This window comes from Danio rerio, chromosome 7 (assembly GCF_049306965.1).
Source record: "Danio rerio strain Tuebingen ecotype United States chromosome 7, GRCz12tu, whole genome shotgun sequence".
In the NCBI taxonomy this organism is placed as follows: domain Eukaryota; kingdom Metazoa; phylum Chordata; class Actinopteri; order Cypriniformes; family Danionidae; genus Danio; species Danio rerio.
The window spans coordinates 30,727,522-30,750,609 of NC_133182.1; the positions used below are offsets into that span (position 1 = coordinate 30,727,522).

Here is a 23,088-nt window from a genome sequence, read left to right on the forward strand (position 1 = left end):
ATATGTGTTTGCATGTGCAGAGAAGGAGGACCGGGACCTGAGCTGTGTGATTTCCAGTCTGGTGCAGCTGATGTGTGATCCACACTGCAGGAGTCTGCATGGCTTCCAGGCTCTGATTCAAAAGGAGTGGGTGATGGCTGGGCATCGTTTCCTGGATCGCTGCAACCATCTGAAGAAGAGTGATAAAGAGGAGGTAGTGCAGCGCATATATACTGTATATCAAATGTATTTCAGCATCATATTTGTTCATCTATAAAGGGGCTTTCAGATGTGTGAACTCAAGGTGTTTTATTTCTCTCTGCAGTCTCCTTTGTTTCTGCTGTTCCTCGACTGTGTGTGGCAGCTGTGGAATCAGTATCCAGCAGCGTTTGAGTTCACTGAGGTCTACCTGACAGTGTTGGGGGACAGTATGTGGGTCCCTGTTTTCAGCACCTTCCTCTTTAACTGCCCGCGACAAAGAGCAGAGCACAGCAGGGTTAGATGCTTATGTTTTGACAATTCTTTTTATAGAATTATATTACAGCTTTATTCCATCATATACCATCTTTGTTTGCTGATTAATTCATCATCGTATAAAAATGCACTTACTGTGCACATGCATGTGTTTACATTGTACTTGTATTTAAAAATACGTCTACATGTAATTACATCTGTAACTAATAACGCCATTGATCATACTCCAAACAGTTAACTCTTTTTAAACTTAATGATTTCATTAACCTGTCCCTGACCTTAAATGGCGGCAAAAGTGTTTGGTAATACAACATTAATATAATTCTACCATAAGTTAAAAAGTAGCTATAAATATATAAATATAAAAATATATTCAAAATTGTTTACTATTTGCAATTTTCTCCTATACAAAATCCCTCAATCAATGTTGTAAACCAGCAGCCATTGACATCCGTAGAAAGAGTAAGAAATAGAATAGGTATGGAAAGTATTCAGACCCCCTTAAATTTTTAAAAATTTGTACTACTAAATTTTGTTATATTATTTTGTACTATTGTTAAATTATTTAAGGTGTTTTTTCCTCATTCATTTACACACAGCACTCCATATTGACAGAAAAACACAGAGTTGTGGACATTTTGCAGATTTATTAAAAAAAGAAAAACTTAAACCCAATTAAGCAAAGAGTCTGAATAATAAGGACTAGTAATATTTAAGTCAGGGCTCTGGCTGGGCCATTGAAGAACAGTCACAGAGTTGTTGTGAAGCCACAGTTATTTTAGCTGTGTGCTTAGGGTCATTGTCATGTTGGAAGGTAAACCTTCGGCCCAGTCTAAGGTCCTGAGCCCTCTGGAGAAGGTTTTCCTCCAGGATATCCCTGTACTTGGCCACATTCATCTTTCTCTCGATTGCAACCAGTCGTCCTGTCCATGCAGCTGAAAAACACACCCTCAGCATGATGCTGCCACCACCATGCTTTACTGTTGAGACTTTATTGGACAGGTGATGAGCAGTGCCTGGTTTTCTCCACACATACCGCTTATAATTAATGGCAAAAAGCTCTATCTTGGTCTCCTCAGATCAGAGAATCTTATTTCTCACCATCTTGAGCTTGTTTTTTTTTAGCAAACTCTATGCAGGGTTTCATGTGTCAGGCCACTCTACCATAAAGCCCCGACTGGTGGAGGGCTGCAATGAAGGTTAACTTTTTACAACATTCTCCCATTTCCCGACTGCATCTCTGGAGCTCAGCCACAGTACTGGTCTTTGGGTTCTTCTTTACCTCTCTCACCAATGCTTTTCTGCCCCAGACGGCCAGCTCTAGGAAGGGTGATCAGAAGAAATGGACTGAGTTAAATATATGAGTGTCAAAACAAAGGGTCTGAATACTTAGGACCATGTGATATTTCAGTTTTTCATGTTTAATAAGTCTGCAAAAATGTCAACAATTCTGTGTTTTTCTGTCAATATGGGGTGCTGTGTGTAAATTAATGAGGAAAAATGACCTTAAATGATTTAGCTAATGGCTGCAATATATCACAGAGTGAAAACTTTAAGGGAGTTTGAAAACTCTCCTCACCTACTGTATATATTATAGAATGTAGAACGTTTTGCTTTCCAACATTATTTTTTATATCTTTCTTTGTGTTAAACAGAAAAAAAAGGTTAAACAGGTTTAGAAATAGAGTATGGTGAGCAAATAATGACGGAACTACCCCTTTAAAGAGTTTAGTAGTAAACATAACCTGCAAATATGTACTCTAATTTCCACTTGTATTGTCTGTGTTACATATTCTTTTAAGCATTTATAATAATTGTTTTATTATTAGCTGTCTTAATATATACATTTAGACTGGTTTGGTTCGTTTGTCATCCACTTTCTCTCTGTAGGATTTTGCAAGCAGTAAAAGTATTCACCTGGGGCAGGACCAGGCTCTGCGTTTTCCTCCAGTGTGGGACTGGTCTCAACAGTTCAGCCTCAAAGACCAGACTCTTTTTAATAATCCCCTGTACGTGGGCAAGATCGCCACCTGTTTGCAGAACGGCACAGTGAAGACCTTCACACACAGGCGCAGCAAGGTGAGCTCCCTGTGGCCACGCCACAGCATATTTCAGTTGTCAATCCTTTTTATACCAAAGAAGAGTGACATTCTCATTCAATTACTAACAACCACATTCAGAAGAGTTCTAGGAAGCGTGTATGTAACTCAGGTGAAAAACTAGTTGTTAATGATGTATTTGACCATGGATGTGTCTGACTTTTGTATGTGAGGTGAATGAAAATGAGACTTTATTTACTATTTACTGGGTTGTTTATAGCATCAAGCTAAGCCTAAGTGAAAAGCAAAAGTGGACATGGCAACAGCATGTTCTGCTAAAAAACCCTACAACCACAAAACACTACAGTTCTGTCACTGCACTGGCGGTCTGCTTTAACATAATGAGTGTTTGGTTGCTAATATCAGTGTTGTGCATAATAAACACACCAGATTGCAGATTGTTGCTGTGGTTACCACAGTGTCAGTCATTGCTATTTTAGGAAGAAGTCATTTATTGCATGCCGCACACATACACACACTTTTGTTTTTGTGAATTTTGGGGACATTCCATTGGCATAACTGTTTTAATACTGTACAAACATCACCTAATCATCACTAAAAACATTCTGCAGTTTTATTTTCCTCAATAAAACTCTGTAATTTCTGTATTTTTTATTAGTCTTTTGAAAAAGAGAAACATGTTGCTATTTACTCATGAATCAGTATCTGTTTGTAATACCCGTGTCAGACCAATGTCATTATACATTTTTGTATCCACATACGTCACAAAATCAGACAACTACAAACACACCGAAATGTAAGATTTGAGTTGTCATTCAGTTTTAGCATATTTGATGTCATAACATTTCGTAAATGGTACAAGAAAAGCTCATAAAGGGTTCATAAAAGGTTTAATTTGGTGATTGAAAAAGATATTTACAAAATGCCATAATGTAAAAGTCTGGTCTACTTATGACTTATACCAGGATTTACCTTATAGTGGTTATATCACCAGCAAACTCTGGGGAACAGTTATATTTCTGCTGTTCCATTATTGTCTTCTACTGACAACTTTTTTTGACCAATGCACAAATCAGTATTGTAAGGACAATTATCAAATTTGCAATCGTTTGTGAATTTGACTCACCACCTTTTTTTTTTTTTTTAATTTACAGGTCTTAAAGAGATAGTTCACCCAAAAATAAAAATTCTTCTCCACTCAAACCTTGTTTGAGTTTCTTTCTTTTGTTCAACACAATGAAAGATATACTGAAGAATGCAGGAGTAAACAGCTATTGATTCCATATTATTTTATGTTTCTATTTAAGTCAATGGCTGCTTTTTAAAGCAGGTTTCTTGAAACTGCTGCAGTCGCTGGTCAACGAGATTGGCATTTGCTGCCAGAGAGCCAATACATTGCCTGCATCGTTAACAGTGGAATTGATGCTATCCAATGTTGAAGCGAGTGACTCAAATGAAGACATCGCTCAACAGGGCCTTCAGGATTGTGCTAATGTCAGCCATTGTTATGCTAGATGTTAACGAAAGTTCCTTGTCTTTTTCTGATATTTTCCTTTGGCTTTTGACATGGCAGAGCAATTAAATTAACTGCAATAAGTTCTGAAAGCTGCCAATAACCCTATAACTGCAAATAACGATGTCTAGTTAGACGATTATAAGTGAAACTGCAGGAGCAAGCGGAGCACTCGACTACACTGGACGCCTCATAACTGAAAGTCCGGCTGCTTTTTTGACAACATTCTTCAGAATATCTTGTATTGTGTTTAACAGAAGAAAGACAGTTTAGAACCACTGGAGTGTAAGTAAATATTAATGAGATATTAGCTTGAACTGCCCCTTTTAAGAATCATTAACTCAGATTTATACTCTATATTCAGTAGTCAATATGCAGATGATTTGGTTGTATTATAAACAATGATAGCAGAATGCAAATTGAAACGAGGAGTATAAACATTTTTATTTTGCTTCTGTCCCAGAAAAACTACAGTTCCACTGTGCGTGGTTTGCCTTCACTCATGCGCAATGGATCTCTTGGGCCGAACGACACCCTGACCCGCCGAAACTCTCTTGTGCTGCGTCTGCGTTCTGACTTGTCTCAGGTGCGGGAGCAGCCGGAGACTCCGTCAGAGCGCTTCGTTCGGGACTTCTTTTCTCGGGCTGTCGATCTGCAAGGCCTGCTGCTCCCCCAGCTCCTCCCATCTCACCTCTCCGTCTGGAAGCTGTACTTCCTACGCTGGGTCCCCGAGGCCCAGATCCCACACGGCGGGCCTGTCACTGCCTTCCACAAGCTCTCAGTGCTCACAGACGAGATCGAAATGCTCCAGAATCAGCTGAGGCAGTACAAAGGAGCAGCCGGGACTGCTAACACATCCCACGCGGAGCACAGCAAAATGTACTTTAAGGCCACTTCCACTCCTCAGCAGTGCCCTGCTCCTCCAGAATACCTCAGCTCCTCGTTTCCCTTCTCTCCTGTGGGCAATCTGTGTCGGCCCGGCATTTTGGGGACTCCTCTGAGCAAGTTCCTCAACGGGGCCAAGATCTGGCTCTCTACAGAGACGCTGGCCAATGAGACCATCTGAGAGCGGATCAACATGAAGATCTTGCGTGATGTGAATGTGCAGGCTTGTGGTACGGACACGTTTTTATTCAGTCTGTTGAGAGCCGTCGGCTGGTGAGGTTTTTTTTTTTTTTTTATTCTTGCACATGATTAAATATAATGCTCCAATCGCACATCTTTCTGACTTGGGATTGTTTGGATCTGTTCTACCTGTGTTGTGGTGGATTTTATTTTTCTTGTAGAGTTTGTGGCATTAGATGGAAAGGAAGGTAAACCGGTAATGCTTTGCATATTTATGGTTCAGTTTGTTTACATTAGATAAAGCATTAGCTATCATGAACAAACTATAAATGGTTTATAGAACACAAATTAGTATGTACATTTCACGTTTCAAATGTTTTTACAACTTTTACATTCATTTAAATGAATTTTATTCCGTTTATTCCTGTGATAGCAACTTCAGCATTACATGATCCTTCAGAAATCATTCATAATGCACATTTGGTTTATTTTGTATGATTATCAATGTTGTAAATGGTTAACCTGCTTAATGTTGGTTAAAAACAATGCATTTCTTTCTGGACTTTTTGGCTAATATAAAGTTCAGAGGGATCACATATTTTTGGGATGCAAATCCTTTGAGAATTTGTGAAAACATTCATTTTAAATTCGTACGGATGCTTTAAATTGAAATTGTCATTTATTTTCTTAAAAAAAAAAGTCTTGCCGATGCCAAATTGTTAATTTAAACGATTTGAATTCATTTTTATTCGCAACACATTCAATAATGTTAACACAACTTAAAACTCGAACGAACAATATGCAGAGCTTGTGTTTTTCAGCCAGTGATGAACTTCCGGTGAAAGCTTTATGTGACTATTTATTTTCAATTAAATAAGCTTCCTTTTCCAGCATGGATGTTGTAATGTGATAAAAATACAATCAGTTAAATACACTTAAGCATCCATTTAGTTGTTAAAGCGTAAAAAGAGACAAAAAAACATTTAAGGTTAGGTGCTGTCATTAGCTGCAGGCTAGCGGAAACAACTCCATTGAAAATACTGGGGTAAAATTCATTTTTAGTATGCAAGAAAGAACATTACAAAGATGTAGGTATAAACAAAGAGACAAACAGGGTACATAAATACAATTCCAGCAAATTAAACAGGTTTAACTGATTTACACCAAGAAAGAGTTTTACATGCAGTATAATTGTTAGAGTCTTCACATATAAATCAAAGTCCTTTCTGAAAATAAAAAGTAAAGGTGTTTTTTTTTAAGATTTACATTTACGAATGTAAAATTTAGCCAAAAAAAAGCAATAAATTCATTATAAAATGACAATGAGAAGGATCTAATTTAAGAGATTAAGCAAAGATTACAACTTTTGGGAAAATACAAGAGAATGAGAAAGAAAAGAAAGTATTTTCCTTATGAAATTGGAGGTCAACCCAAAAAACTACACTAAGTGCACTCCCAAAATAAATGATTTAGTGTTTCATCATGTTGAGTACAAAATGTGGAAATATTAAATAATAAAAGGGGAAATATTGTTAGTAAATTTAGCTAGTTTGGTAGAAATCAGATCTTAAATGGATCGATTTTGTATGGGATGACAATTCACCGGAAGCCCCGTTGCTGGCTGACTGAAATTATAACTCCATGTGCAGATACCCCATTGAATACAATTAAAGAATGACCATTAAATGCATGTTCCTGACAGCTAATGCATTAATTAATGAACAAACTGATCCTCATTATAAGGGATTATCACAGAACTGTAAATGAAATCTGTAAAATGTACATATCTTTTCATAGATTTAAGATTTCTTAAAGCCTTCTGGCAAGGTCTAACTGTAGCTAGCTTTATTAAAATCAGTAACCAAAATTGTGAAACTTGATATAGGAGCGGACAGGGTTTATCAGCGTAAACCCCACAGCAGGCAATAACTGAGCACATACGGGCGTCTGTCAGGCGGGCTGGAACCGCGCTCTCTCTCTCTTTGAAGCACAGCATTGGTTGTTTGAAAATGACTGACAGCTGCTCGAGCCAATCAGCTGGTTGATTTGATGAGAAGCGAAGCAGTCGGCATTTTAAATAGCATCTGAGTGTCAGATAAGACATTTTCAGTTGAGGAAATAGTGCTGCTGCACCTGTGAACTTTTGCTTTAGTTATTCAGAGTTATTTTAATAGTGCAGCCGTGATAATGATGTTGGTTTGATATGTAGCCTTTACACATTATTGATTTTCTTTTAGTTGTGGTTGGGGATCACATTTTTATTTTATTCAGAACAAATTATAGTTTGTTTTCTCCTAGATCTGGTACTCGCCCGTTTTCCCTGATTCCCTAGTCTGAAGTAATGCACAGTAAGAGTGTAGTTTACCGAGAATGCTGTCATGAGTATGACAACTGTGTTTGTTTGTTACAGCACGGTTTGACTTGTCAAACAGCACTGATATTTATTCAGTTATGCAAAGAAACTAAAACAGGGATATTGTACAAATCCTCTGTGCCTTGCAGTGAACTGCAGTGAACCTGTTGTTTTTCTGGATATTAAAAAAGAAGAAACTTCATAGCTCATGGTGGGAGTTTTTCATTGGTGTGTAAATGAACAATGCTGACTAATTCCAAAGCTTTGTGTGGAAATGAATCAGATACTAGTGGTTGGACTGTTGCGTTTTAATAAAGGTTACTTTGGTTTGTTTGTGAGCTAGCAATATGCAAAATCTGGCTCTTCAGATTTTCAAGCAAATAAAAACAATTGCCCTATTTGACTGGAAGGCTGTGTGTGTTTTATTCTTCAGGGCGTCAACTTTGGCTTAAGAATTTAAGAAATCAGCTTCATTCAAATCTTATTAGTTTATTCATTTAGGTTTAGCACAACCTGTGTGTACAAGAAAAACATTTTAAATCGGTACACTCAATAGCAATGCCCTCTTCTGACCACTTAGTGCTATGACTAACTGAATGTATATTTGGGTCATGAGTGTACTGCATCACTGTAGTAAAGGTGTAATACAGCTTTTTCATACATTAGAATGTGTCCTGGTTTTTATTCTATTTTTTCGTTGAGTATCATTGTATCACCATGTTTACAGAAGATGGCATTCAGTGACAATAGTTTATATAGCATAAAGGCAAACAGACATGTTTAGAAAATAGAGAAGCATCATTTAATGACGTGTTAGAAGACTCTGCTTAAAGAAATAGCTCAGACAAATATGAACATTTCACGACCATTTACACACACTCAGTGATTCTAAATGTTTATGCTTTTTTCTGTTGAACACTAATGAAGATATTCTGAAGAATATCTTTAAATTTTATTTGTTTACGCTTAAGGAAGAATTCACCAAAAGAAGGAAAATTCTTTCAGCATTTACTCATTACATGTTTGGGTTTTTTCTTTTTCATTCATTTGTTTTCTTTTTGGCTTAATTCCTTTATTAGTCTGGGGTCGCCATATCTTATCCATCATTTGTTTTACGCAGCGGATGCCCTTCCAGCCACAACCCAACACTGGGAAATACCCATACACGATTCTTTTACACACACTACGGCCAATTTAGTTCATTCAATTCACCTACAGCGCATGTCTTTGAACTGTGGAGGAAACCGAAGCACCTGGAGAAAGCCCATGCCAACACGGAGAGAACATGCCAACTCCACACAGGAATGCCAAATGACCCAGCCGGGGCTCAAATCAGTGACCTTTTTGCTGTAAGGAAGTTCTCACTGCGCCACCATGACGCTGGGTTTTTCTGTTGTTGAAAAGTTATTTTTTAAAAATGCTGAAAACCGGTAATCAAATTATTTGTTTTCCCTACTGTAAAGCTCAATCGTGACAGATTTGTAACATTCTTTAAAATATATTTTCAACAGAAAAAGGAAATGCATAAAGGTTGGTTGGCTAAACTCTCCTTTTAAGGACCAGCCAATACTAACTAACTGTACTTTAGGGTTTAATGGTTTTACCCATGATTCTTTGTACATTATTATTATAAAATGTGGTATGATTGTATATTTAGTTATTGTAATGTCTGAAAAAGTATGTGGTTTCACATTTACACAAATATATCTGCTATGGAGTAATGATGGGAAACTTGATGCAGACACTAATATGGTATGACTTTAAGAATTTGACATTCATTTATTTATCCTTAAAGCGAATCTGTCATTTACTCGCCCTTCACGTGTCACAAACCTGTTTGAGTTTTCATTGAGTATGACTATGAAAGTCAATGGTTACTGTCCTCTAACATTCTTCAAAATATCTTTTGTGCTAACATAAAAAGCAAACTCACAGGTTTGAAGTGAGAGTACATTTTTAGATGAACTGCCCCTTTTATATATAATACAAACATACCTTTCTATCACAATCAATATTCATTATTATTTTTAGGTTTTAGTATAAACATTCTAGAAAACTAATGCAACGGTTGAGTTGTGAGAAGCTCAGGCAACGTTTATTTACAGCTGCCCCTTGATTTGATATTTTGTATCAATACTTTGTGTTACCATTAAATATACTTGTAATGGAAGATTGATGAACAATTAAATTCTATACCACTCAAAGTTCCTTATGAGCACATAAAAAGCTATTTAACAATTATTGATGCGAGTACTTTTAAATACAGTCCAAAACTCAAATATATCAGTAAAAGAGGTGTGTATTTGAATAAAAACAACAAGTCATAACATTAGATTTCTCATAAAACTGTACATATTGCTTTTGACACAGGTTTATAACATTACAGCTTGAGTTTGTTCACAGAAATCTCTTTTTGTTTCTTCTTCTTCTTCCCCGTCTGGTCCTTTGAGCCCTTGACTTGACTTCGGACTTGGTCTTGTAGTTGAGAGAAGAAGGCCTGAGAAGACCGCAAGGCCTTATCCATCCCATCGTTCTGTAGAAAAGCACAGAAAAACAGTTTAAAAACAGAGGAAAAACAAACAAAAACTGCATTCAACTTGAACATTCGTCACTGACCGTCAGCACTTTGGCTTTTCCTCCTTTAGTCAGTTTCTTGATGGTCTGTTCAACTTCAGCTTTACTCTTCTTTTTCTTGCCGTCATCTGCTCCTCCTCTTGCAGCCTCTTTGAGTTTCTGTCTCTTCTCTCGCTCGTGAATCTTCAGACGCTTCAATTTCTTCTTCTTCCGTCTCTCTCGTTTCTTATCTGTAGTGGTTTTCTCTGTGTCCCCGAGAATGTCTCCTGCCTTATTCTTCTCCTGAGATAAGAAATAAAAGGTATTGACGCGTCGTGGAGATCCGTTTGTAAAAGTTTCACAGAATTACCACAAAGCAAACTTTTTCCTGAAGTTGTGCGATCACACAAACCTTAATCTCCTCTGGAGCCAGCAGAGTAGCATCACTGACATTGACCGGAGCCACTTCCTCCATAGTAATAGTTGGCAAGTTGGAAACCACTTTGACTTCAGGAACATGCTAAACAGAGGAAAAAGCACGAGATGTTTAGTGACTTATTTGAACAAGAGAGATGAATTTTGCGAATGATTACATAAATACCACTCAGTACTAATACTACCAACTGCAACTTCAAAATTATTCCCCTTCAATTGTACTTACTGGTTTTGGAGTGAAGTGGAAGTTTGATAGCGCATCCAGTTTGAGGAAAAGCGAGTCCATGAGTTTCTGGATTTCTACATGTGCTGGGTTCTCCTCCTCTTCCTTCTTTTCCTGAAGCGCAAGTAAAAATGTAATGAATACATGTTCATTTTATATTACAAGACAAAAAACTCTGTTTGGAAGAATGTTAACTGACAGTAAAGCCAAAAAGGTGACAATTTCAAAGACAAGCTGTTTTGCTGAAATATCTACTTTAAAATAGTAGCAATAATAATAAGAAAAAAGCATTAGTTTATACAAAAATAAGCAGAATAAAAATAAGAAAATTAAAAATAATAGCACTAAATCAGCATATTACATTTGATTTAATCATCAAATCCTTTCTAAAGGATCACATAAAACTAAACATGCAAGAAATAAAGTAATAACCAAAATTAAAAAAAAGAAATATATAATTCAACTACAGTAATCAACTACATTTCAAACTATATTAAGAGAAAACAGGCATTAACAATATCCCAAAATAATAGACTATTGTATTTTTCAAAAACTTTGTATGTACAACTGAATATGTACATGCTTTAAAGACAATATGCCTGTTTCTGTGTCCAAATTAAATAATTCATATACAAATAAGACACAATAAACAGTGTCTACTTTTATATTTTCATTTTTATTCAACATAACATATTTAAAAGAAACTATTCTTATTCTGACCTACACTTTTTCAATTAAAGAACTGAATCATACTGATTTTTCCATCTCTGAATTATAAAAAAACACAACAAATGGCTCCAAACTTTGAAAATGTGAAGGATAAGTTGCAATTAAGATTTAAAATCAGTATTTCAGAGCTGCTCTGTGATACTTAAATCGAGTTTTATTTATCATGTTATCAAATTATTCTTGTTCTTAACAGGCCTGACAAGATGTTTGGTATATAAACTACTGTAAAGGGCTTTAGAATAGACATGTTTTTTGCAAAGACAAAATCTAATGAAGCAGTATTACACTTATCATTTTAATGCATGAAAAGCCCTTTTCCCTTCCCTATAATCATATTCACAGAGATTGTTCCACTAAAAATGAAAATTTACTCACACTAAAGCAGTTCCAAACCTTTGAGTTCTTTCTTTGATTTGGTTATGAAAAAAGCTGAAACCTTTAACATGAAAACATTAACTTCCATAGTAAGAACAACAAATACTATGGAAGCTGATGGCAACAGGTATCTAGCTTTCTTTAAAATATCTACTTTTGTTTTCAACAGAACAACAAAACTCTGTTTTAATTTTGGAACAAATAAAAAATGGTAGAAATTTCATTTTACCTTCAGAAATATTCCTTACAGACAGGAAATGATATGATCCACTGAGCTCACCTGTGTCTGCTTGATATACTCCTGCTCATAAACCTCAGCCAGACTCAGTTTGCTCTTCTCATGATCCAGAGTGAGTCTCTTTTTATACTCAAACACCTCTTCTTTAGGCTTCTCTTTCCTGACCACATCATCCCACACCTGAGACACACAAACACAACAAAAACTGATCAGATACGGTGAGAGACATGATCTTATTCATGAAGAAGAAAATCATTTGAGGTTGTATTTAGTTAAAAGGGACAATGTGCACTAAATGTACTAATTATTTCCCCCTATTTTCTCAAGTTGTATACAAACCTGATCTTTGATTCTCTGTTTGATGATATCCTCAAGTTGTAAGGTAGTTTCCTCAGTGATTGCAGGAGCTGTGGAGAAGAGAATGCAAGTCATGCACTGATAGTATGCTTAGATTTGTTTGCTTTCTGCTGTGAACGCCCGAGTAAAGCTCTCACCCATTCGAGAGGCCTGATCAAAGGCTATGTCCTCTTCCAGCATGCTGTTCTCTGGTCGAGTCTGAGCAGTCACCTCTCCTGACAGCTGCCACGGCTTCTCTGACAACGCAGCATTTTCCAGCTCTTCAATCTGCTTCACCATCTGCAAAAAATTGATGGCAAATCAGGGTTATGGCTGACGACTAAAAATCATCAATTATTCCTTAAAAAAAGATGAAAAAATAAAGAAATGTTAGCTGAATTGTCTGAAATACATTTACATTTAGCAGACGCTTTTGTCATTAGGCAGAAGCTGTTTTTGTCCAAATAGATTTAAGTTACTAAAAATAAATAAAACATGATAAATAAAATTTAATGAAAATTATATATTCTAATCTCACTTTTATTTCAAATATCTCCCAAGAGATGACTAACAAATATTTTTGCAAACATTTTTTAACATAAAAATTAGCAATTTCTTATAACTTATTTATTTAGTCTGTGCCATGATGAGAGTACATACCATTTCACTAGTGCTTTTGCAGGGAACTAGTATTCAGCTTAAAGTAAAATTTAAAGTCTAAACTAGGCTAATTAGGTTTACTAGGCAAGCTGGGTTAAACAAGCAGGTTACTGCACAACTACTGTATCAAATTGTGGAGAGAAAAAAATGCAAGCAGCTAGTAATATTAACCTTTGCCATTTTTTTATTCCAGCCAAACTAAAAGAAAGAATATGTGAATGGGTTTAACTCAAGATTAACTCATGTAAATGTACTTTAGTTAAGTAGTTAAGTATCTTACAGTATATGTTAGTAAAGCATAGGTTTATTTATTTTTTTTTAAAAGCTCTTATGTCCAGTGTTGTGTTTGTATTAATGATTAATTGTGTAACACCCTTTTCCTGTGAGGCATGAAATTTCATTCCTCTGTATGTCCCCACATGTAGCAGAATGACAATAAATCCCTAAACACTTGATTTAAGAAAAGATGAAACTGAGTACGGCATTGTAAATAAGGTGCATTAAATGGATTGAGATTTAATACAGTGAACACTATGATACCCATTTTGTTCCGTTTTCCTTTTTTTTCTTAAATAAAAAAAAAAAAAGTTATAAAAATGGAAAACTAGAATGGGAAATAATGTCAGAAATTACCTTGCCATGTTAAACATCACTAAAAAGATTTCATTTCTCAGTAGGCCCTTTTGATCATGTCTTTAACTGTATATAAATTAAACCAAAAATTAACAAAATACAATAATAAAAGCTTGTTTTGAAAATGTACAAAATATATGAATAAACAATCATAAAACAACACTATCAAATACACTTTGAAGTTTACAGGAAAAAAGAGGAAATATTTTTTCATTTACGGTTTAAAGTCGCAATTTTTGGTTACTCATCTAATAATGGTCATTCAATTCAATCACAATCATTCAACATTATATGAAGCCGTACAACAACGCTGGACTGTAAACAACACAAAACAGAATAATTTACTGCATATATTTGTTGTAAATCATGACAGGCCTAGTATAAAGCAAACCTTTTCCTGTCGCTTTTCAAATGATGACTTAGACTCAGGTTTAGGCACATCTTTTGCTTTTCCACCTAGAATGTCTTCTACATCTTCACCCTCACTGTCATCAGGAAGGTCAAAGGTCACCCTGCGTGAACCATCTCTCACTTTGTCACCTATATCATCATCATCATCATCATCATCATCCCTAAGTGAAGAGGCAAACATTAGATCAGAATTATGAGGTAGGCTTGCTTTAACACATTATGGTAACACAAATATCACACAAACAGACAGCAGGTATCCTCAAGACTTACCTCTCCATATCAAAATCCTCCTCATTCATATCCTCTTCATCTTCCTCCTCTAGTTCATCATCATCTTGTTCTTCTCCCTCATAATCATCATTCGATTCCAGCTCTTTTTCTTCATCTGGAATAGGGTCAGGCTCTCCGTCCACAGGTGCAAAGAAATCTTTGTATTTCATATTTCTGGAGCTTTTATTCTGAAAACCAAATCCCATTGTGAGTTTTACAAAATACATCATCATAGCACAAAGTATTCTAAATAAATCAATACTGAAATTCACAGTGCTCAGCATATACACGTACACCCCTCACAAATCTCTCTTTTAAATTCATATTTTAATAGGAGGCTATACAATAATATATTTGTGCATATACATTAGATTAGTCAGTACTGAAGCCAAATCTGGAGTTTATCTAACAAAATAACTTCCGTTACTAGTACACCCAAATTTATATGTTATATAAAAATATTAAATACAAATTTAAAAGAGAAAAAAAAAAAAATCCAAGAGAAACAGAAAAATGGAAAAAAAAATTGTTGAAATTTTGCAGTTTGTATTTTTTTTTTATATTATGCTTGAACTTAATTGTATTATCTTTCAATTTCTGAATATGTTTGGTGACTAAAATATTATTTTAATTAATACATCTGTTTACTTAATCTGTTTTATTGGATAAATAAATATGGATAAAGATATTCATTTTCAAAACAGGTTGTACTCAATTATGTTGAGCACTGCATTACACAACATATCTATACAACCTAATATTAAACAACTAGAGCCCTGTAGACTGATGTAATACTGTAAAATTAAAACATAAAAAGTATCAAAATAACACAAAGAAGTATGTTACTGCTTAAAATAAACACCATTACCTTAAGTTTCTTCTTCACGACTGGTTTATCAAAGCTCAGTTCATCGTCTTCATCAGACGGCAGATCCTGAAAGTAATCAATTTCCTCCCCTTCATTCCCTTTTCCCTCTCTTTTATCCATGTCATCCAGAAAAGCCTCCATTTCTGACAGTTTAAAAAACTTGTCATCCACTTCAGACTGAGTCCAGTTCGGTTTAGATTTTGTTAACTTGCCAGCAGCAGACTGTCTCTGTTTGGTTTGTTTCTCAAATTTATCTACATCAAAGTCCAAATCGGAGTCTTCGCCAGAGAAGTCATCTTCCCCATTGCTTGTAGGTTTCAGCCTCTGTGTAGTTTCCTCCTCTGCATCTTCATCATCCTCCTCCTCAGCACTCCCTTGCTCCAAGTTATCAGCAATTTCCTCATCATCAACATCCTCCAACTCCTCTTCGTCTTCTTCAACATCATCACCTTCATCATTCAGAAATGTTATAGCATCATCAGTGACCGCCTGCTCGACTGCCTGCTCAAAGTGTGTCAGTAATGCGCTGTTCTGAAGCTCCAGCTCTTGCCATATTTGCTCCTCGTCGAAGTTTTCAACCACCAGCTGCTCCAGTGGGCTTCCTTTACAATCTGCAGGTTCGTGGGCTTTTTGCAGGTCATAAAGAGTCTTTGTAAGTGATCTGAAGTCTGTTGCCAAAACATCCTGGACACTGCAATAATAGATAAGATGATAAAATATATCATATTTTATAATAGATAAAATAGAAAAGATGACAGTAAGTTCTTCCCGGACATAGCTGTAACTTAGTTTACCGAATGACTACTGATAACGCGAATAATTTTAGCTTCAAGTTTAAAAATAAAACTCACACAGGTAATCATTCATGAACGGAGAAATTATCAACTGTGTTATTTACATTTACAGCACATGTATAACTGTGTCATTTACATTTTTAAAGCATATTTAACCTGGCAACCACAACGTGAGCGTTTTGCACATGCGTGGCCCGATACGTGTTTCATAACTTTTAAAGCAATAAAATGTTGTAACGCGTTCAGAATTTTTTTAAATCATTTAATGTGCACCGAACCTGAGAAATAGCTCCGGGTGTGACGTGTTGCTGTTTAATAACTGTAAACAGCTTTCCAGCGTGCCGCCATCCCTCGTCGCCATCTCTGCACTCACATGGGTGACGCTGAGCGTGCGCTTGGTAAACACAACCCCCCGGAAACATAAGGCATTGCATTGAGTTCCGCGCAGAAAGTTAAACTTGTCCCTTTTGCGATTTAATGAGTTACAGTATGACACAATTATGTATAAAGGTTGTGCATCTTATATGTAAATATAAAAATAAGTAATATGTTAATTTAGCGTTTATAACCAGAACGAGTATTTAAACACGTGCTTCGTTCTTTTTAAATAAAGTTTTCTCTCAGCGACCACAAAGATGGCTTCCTCTTTACTGAAGGTTGCAGGTAAATAGTAGTAAGCTGAGATGTTTTATTGCGCCTACATCTTTCCGATGAATGAGTTTATTCAGTTTGCATGTGTCTCTGTAATATCTGTCTCCCTCTCTGACAGCTTTCATGTTTGAAATCCATAATATAATTTATTATTATCGTACTATATTTATTGCATCCACATTGAGGCTGATCTCTCCTGCAGTTACAGGGCTGTCGAGGTGTGCCTGGCACACTTTACCCCCAGTGAGGGCTCTGTCTCTGACTTGTCCCGTCAGTCAAGGTGTCCCTCAGTCATTGTGGAAGTTGGGCAGGCTGAATCACGTGGCTATCGCAGTGCCAGACCTGGAGAAAGCCACAGCCCTGTACCGTGATGTGCTGGGGGCTCAAGTGAGCGACACTGTGCCTCTCCCTGAGCATGGGGTGTACACTGTGTTTGTGGAACTGGGCAACACTAAACTAGAGCTTCTGCACCCACTGGGAGAGAAAAGTCCTATTGCAGGATTCCTGCAGAAGAACAAAGCTGGAGGGATGCATCATATCTGCATTGAGGTACATCAGATTAGGGGAAATCAGTAGTTCTCTATTCTTTATAATTTGGAGGTCACCGATTTTAATACAATATTTAAAGCACCTTCTTATTGGCTGATATGTTCCCTGCTATGACAATCTTGCTTGTTTTCATAAGATTTTAATAGATACATAACATTTACCTTGATTTTGATTATGTATGTTTTTCAATAGAGCAATTAGGGCTGCATGATATTGGAGAAATCGAATATTACAATATTTTGCTCTTCTGCCATTTGTATATTGCAATATGAATACAATTTCACCTGATGATTTGAATCTTTATCTGGAAAGAATTCATAATTTTAGATTAAGATGGTTGATTCTGTAGGGTGCATCTCCATAAACAATCTACAAGCATAAATCTATTTATAAATTCTATAAATTAAATTCATTATCAATATATAAATACAGTAAGAAAAGTATACAATAGAAATAAACTGTTTTATCCTTCTCAGAGTCTAACAGTATTCAGGTACAGTAATTGAATAATACAAATGAAAAATATTTTAAATTTATTATTCATTCATTCATTTTCTTTTTGGCTTAGTCCCTTTATTAATCTGGGGTCACCACAGTGGAATGAACCGCCAACTTATCCATTATATGTTTTATGCAGCGGATGCCCTTCCAGCTGTAACCAAGTACTAGGAAACATCCATACACACTCATTCACACACATACTCTACAGACAATTTAGCTTACCCAATTCACTTATCGCGCATATCTTTGGACTGGGGGAAACTGGAGCACCCAGGGGAAACCCATGCAAACACGGGGAGATCATGCAAACTCACACAGAAATGCAAACTGACCCAGCCGAGGCTTGAACCAGTTACCTTTTCTGTGACTCTAAATTCATTATTAAAGTTACAAAATGTACAATTTCGTATGCCTGAATGCCTCAAAAACACATGCAAATGATGAATTATAATATTACAAACTCAACATCGCATAACTTGCAATGAAACTATTGAGTGATCACATTGCAGTATCAATGCTGAAACAATATATTGTGCAGCCCTTAGAACAGTTATTAAATGTATTGCTTTTTATTTTAGTTTACTAAATTTGTAAGCTTTTTGCATTTTGAAGAACTAAAGTGTCAGATATACATTTTTAGTAGTGAAACTTGTTTTTGGCTTCTCTCAAAATTTGCAAACAGACATGCCGGTAAAATCTTGTTGGAGTCATGTATCATACTAATTTACAATGTACATTGAATATGCATAACCTAGGTTAAAAACACATTGCATATTTAAAATAGTTTTTAGAATGAATGTGAAATAACAGAATGCAGTATTAAATAATTAATGTGCTAATTCATGCATTTACAACTTTACAACATAAAACTAACATAAATTATGGCAGTTATCATAAAAGAAAAAAAAGAAAGAAAAAATAATACAAATCCAGAAACCGTCTTTTTTGTGTTGTGTCTTCTAACCTTTTTAAGCTTTTTAGAAACGAATCAGTTTACTTGTTAACAGAAAACATACAGGAACTATCATGAACCTTAAACTTCTCTAAAAAGTATTGTGTTGCCCATTTGATTGCAGGTGGATGATATCAATGCAGCAATAGTTGATTTGAAGGAAAAGAAAATCCGCCTGCTCTCCCCAGAGCCACGGATAGGAGCTCATGGCAAACCTGTGATGTTCCTCCACCCTAAAGACTGTGATGGGGTACTTGTTGAGATAGAACAGGCCTAGATAATAAACATTGATATTTCTGTCTTGCAAACCAGTGACTTTGATTCGACTGTTGAGTTCTACATCTTAATGTATTAAGTGATATATGCAAAGATTTTCAGACAATTCCAGAACCTATTATTGTAACCTGTTACGGTGTATTTGACATTTATGATAATTATGTATTTATTCCTAACTGATGATTTTCTTCAATGACTTGAATAAATGGTTAATTTCATAATTTAAAAGAGTAATTTAGTGTGTAACATTTATAAATAATATTTGTATTTACGCTTGGGGGGGGGGGGGGGTGCAATATATGTTTTAGATAAAAAAAAACACTACTTACTGTCAGAACAAAGAAACAAGCTAAATGAAATCCATTTTAAATACTGTAAAACAGCAGATAAACTTGGCCAAGTTTATTAATGTGAATTAAAATCCTAGCAAGCTTCTCATCTGACTCTCAATGGAGTAGACAGATTGAAGCTTTCTTTTTAGTTTTTTGGCTGACATCCATGTATTCGGGAGGCAAGCTGGCTCATACCATTCCTCCACCATAGACAGCCCTCTGCCAAATAGAAAGTTATTTTTGTTTGTACGCCTTAAATCTTCTTTATAAAAGAGATAACCAAAGGAGTGGTATTGGGAACTGATGTTTTGGGGCTTCTAGTTTTGTCACTATCCTCTCAGAGGTTTTGCTTGAACATTGCGTCTGCAGAACCGTTAGAATAATTTTCAGTTTTAATCTGTTTTTGACATTTTAATTTATTTGGCAGTCTGAATAGACACAGAAATCTTTCCAGGAAAATTCACACTCAGTCTGTCACAGTTTTTTTTTAATATCTTCTCTTTTCGTCTGTGCTAGACTGCAACTTGGGATAGATCTGTCCATCTGTATTGCAAGCATATATTATTAAATCTTTAAATATTTCAAATAAAGGCATTATATTTTATGTGTATATATTTATTTTGTGTGTGGGTGTGGGTGTGTGTGTACTTGCATTTCTAATCAACCACCAATCACTTGGAAGTCACTCAGTTTAGGCATGTTGACATGATCAAAACAATCTTCTGCAGTTCCAACCGAGCATCAGAATGGGGGGGGGGGGGGGGGGGTGATTTAATGGACTTTGAACATGGCATGGTTGTTGGTGCCAGACGGGCTGGCGGAGAATTTCAGAAACTGCTGATCTTCTGGGATTTTCACACACAACTATCTCTAGGGTTTACAGAGAAGAAGAAAAAATATCCAGTGAGCGGCAGTTCTGTGGGCACAGATTCCTTGTTGATGTGTGATCACTTAATTTTATTCTTTCCTAGGTCCATAAATATTACATGTTTGATAAAATAATCAATTTAATTTATGTGTTTTAGTAAAAGAAGACCCACCCATTTCAAGACAAGAAAAGTGTTGTTTTTTTTATTATTATTCAATATTCTTTAAATTAAGGTAATTAATTTAATGTTTAATAAATCTTTAATTCTTAATGTATGCAAGATTTTATTATTGTGTGTGTGTGTGTGTGTGTGTGTGTGTGTGTGTGTGTGTGTGTGTGTGTGTGTGTGTGTGTGTGTGTGTTTGTTGTGTATATTCCAGAGAAGAGCTAACAGTAGCATTGGTCCATCTGTAACTCCACATAAGCTGTAATGCTTAAGATTCTTCCAGTGATTCAGATGACATCTTCTGTATGGAGCACCAGGCCAATCTTCAACTGTCCAGAATCAGGTGGTTTGTCTTGGTCGGGCATCTCAGCTGAGACCTGTCCACTATGGGTGACCCTATCGGTAGCTGTGAAGTACCAGTGGCATAGCTCTCAGCATCACTGATGCACACAAGCCCTCACAGCACGTCAAGCTGCAAACCGTGTGAGGGACCCTAACCTACCCTAACCCAACAGCCAACACTAACAACCACTAATGTGCCAAAAACCACTCAGAGGAGACCAACAACGCGCAAGACACTGCCTAAAACCTTGCTAAACGCCTGCCAACATCCAGCAAACCATCCAAAGGAGCACTGACAATCACCAAAACCCTCCAGCAATGTGATCAAAACTTGAATGAAATGTCAAATGTGTTGTGTTGCAAACTTATTCTAGAACTATATACAATATATACAATATGTACATACGTGCCCTTGATCCTTCATCTGGCACTATATGGTGACTCAGTGCCTGGGCTTCTTCCTTCGGGGCTCCTTGGGCAGTGGCTCTTTGCTGATGTCCACCATGATCCGAGGAGGGATGCTGGACCCAGACTTGCTCTCAGTGATGACCACACGTCCATCAGCCTGCACGGTCTCCAGCAGTACAGGCCGGTCCAGCCTCTCCCACAGCCGCTGCTTCATCTCCAAGCCCCACTGAAGGTTGTACCGGCCTCGGCGTCTCTTCATGGTTGAGTCCATCACACTATGGAAGATGTGCTGATATTCTTGCACACTCCGGCCGTGGATGGAGATCGGCTCCTCCTGTGGACACTCACCCACTGAGGAGACTGATGCTGCGGGGCGGAGGACAGGAAGGACAGCTGCATTCCTCAGGTGTTTGTCCTCCAATGAAGTGTCCGACATGCAGCTGCCGGTGTCCGGCCTAGCCGTCGCTGCGCGCTCCTCAACGGAAGAGACGCGCTCCAGCTGGAAGTCTCTCAGGTGAGCAGGGAGAGTCCTGGCTCTTCTCGAGCGCCTCAGCGTCATCATGAACTCCAAAACAATTCCCCAAAGTAGACCAACAGGTAAAACTCAGTCAAAGGGAGATTTGTTTAGAGTTTTGTAGCGCGATGATCAGGATTGATAACTTTATAGACAGTTGTGTGGATTTTTAAACCATCTCGTGTTGCACTGCGGTCAAGCCAGCCGCGGTTCGGAAAAACACAGTCAAGCCAGCCGCGCTTTATATTTAGGTGCGCGCGTATTATTATCATTACGGTAATGTCAGCAGCCACACAGAGAGCGCTCCACAGAGCACCCATTTCGCCCAGAACAGAGAGATGACAACGAAATATAAGTTTATTCCCCTTTCCTCCCACGTATGCTTTATTAAACAATTTATTAGCTTTTTTGACTGTTGTTATTTTAAGAAATTGGTTTCTGGGCTTACCTTTAATTTCCTCAAGTTTATCTTTTTGCTTCAAATGATTTTATAGCAGATCAAACGGACAGAATAAATATACGATTTCTAAATACACAGAATGCGTTTCTACTTCTCCTAGCCAACTACAGTACATTGCAAATAAGGTTAAATGCAATTTTATACAACGTGCCTAACCTCAGAAAGTGAAAATAATCATGTAGTCCAACATAGCATTGTTTAAGTTACTAATATATGTTGGTTTTATTTAAAGGGGATTTAAAAGGTTATGTTTCTTTCAGTATATGGGATATGGGGCATTATTACACTTTAGATGACTGTAAAGACCTTATTATTTGTTATAAGTAGAATAGAACAACAATAAGATGCAGGAAGTCAAATACTAAGCATACATCATATGAAGCCTGTTTTACTGCAGCATTTTGGAAAAATGTACCATTAACACACTTTAAAGTGCTATAAAGAAATAAGTAGAAAAAAAAACAAAGTTTGGTTCTGATGGATGTACATGCATACCTCATGTGAAAGACCTCATTTAAGTTAACAGAAGAAAACTATGGACAGGACATCCAATATTATATGCATACCTCATAATAACTTACTGCAGCATTTTGGAGAAATGGGCTATTAATGAGCTATAAAGTCTTTAAAGTGTTATAAATACATTGTTTGAAATAAGTTAAATAAAAGAGTGATCAGGTCTGATACTAGATGTCCCATGCTATATGCATATATACAACATATGAATCCTTTTTACTGCAGCAATTTGGAAAAAAAATGCTCATTTAAAAGATGTAGAAAAAAAACAATAGTCAGGTCTTATACAGGACATCCCATACTAAACCTCATATAAAGACTTGTTACTGCAGCGTTTTGGAGAAATTGGGCATTAACATTACTCAAAGTGTTATGAAGACCCAATTTTCAATAAATAGACAAAAAACAATGATCAGTTCCTGTACAGAACATCACATACAATATGCATACTACATATAAACACTTCTTACTCCAGCAATCTGGAGAAGTGGGACATTAACAAAATATAAAGTGTTATAAAGACCCCATTTCGATTAAGAAGAAAGAAACAATGGTCAGTTCTTATTCAGGACAACCCATACTAT

At 36.5% G+C, this 23,088-nt stretch overlaps 3 protein-coding genes across 6 annotated transcripts in view; 2 read left to right on the plus strand and 1 right to left on the minus strand.

Annotated features, from left to right (window-relative positions):
• The window catches only part of mtmr10 (myotubularin related protein 10), a 46,943-nt gene extending 39,096 nt beyond the window's left edge, over window positions 1-7,847 (plus strand). Inside the window, exons 13-16 of one of the 2 annotated variants that reach the window (XM_005168881.6) lie at window positions 21-193; window positions 305-475; window positions 2,344-2,532; window positions 4,490-7,847. In XM_005168881.6, coding sequence (XP_005168938.2) covers window positions 21-193; window positions 305-475; window positions 2,344-2,532; window positions 4,490-5,092 — 1,136 coding nt within the window. In that variant the 3' untranslated portion in view covers window positions 5,093-7,847. 2 annotated transcript variants of the gene reach the window in all.
• A 1,878-nt stretch (window positions 7,848-9,725) lies between these two features.
• mphosph10 (M-phase phosphoprotein 10 (U3 small nucleolar ribonucleoprotein)) lies at window positions 9,726-16,385 on the minus strand. 3 transcript variants are annotated; one of them, NM_001305543.1, is given in 11 exon segments: window positions 9,726-9,977; window positions 10,061-10,300; window positions 10,410-10,517; window positions 10,659-10,769; window positions 12,040-12,177; window positions 12,337-12,404; window positions 12,492-12,633; window positions 14,018-14,182; window positions 14,307-14,495; window positions 15,176-15,866; window positions 16,248-16,385. In NM_001305543.1, coding segments are annotated over 11 exon segments (2,088 nt in total). In that variant the 5' UTR covers window positions 16,331-16,385; the 3' UTR covers window positions 9,726-9,824.
• A 215-nt stretch (window positions 16,386-16,600) lies between these two features.
• On the plus strand, window positions 16,601-19,834 carry mcee (methylmalonyl CoA epimerase). The gene is given in 3 exon segments (NM_001020766.1): window positions 16,601-16,632; window positions 16,823-17,169; window positions 18,747-19,834. Coding segments are annotated over 3 exon segments (528 nt in total). The 5' UTR covers window positions 16,601-16,604; the 3' UTR covers window positions 18,900-19,834.
• Window positions 19,835-23,088: the final 3,254 nt, after the last annotated feature.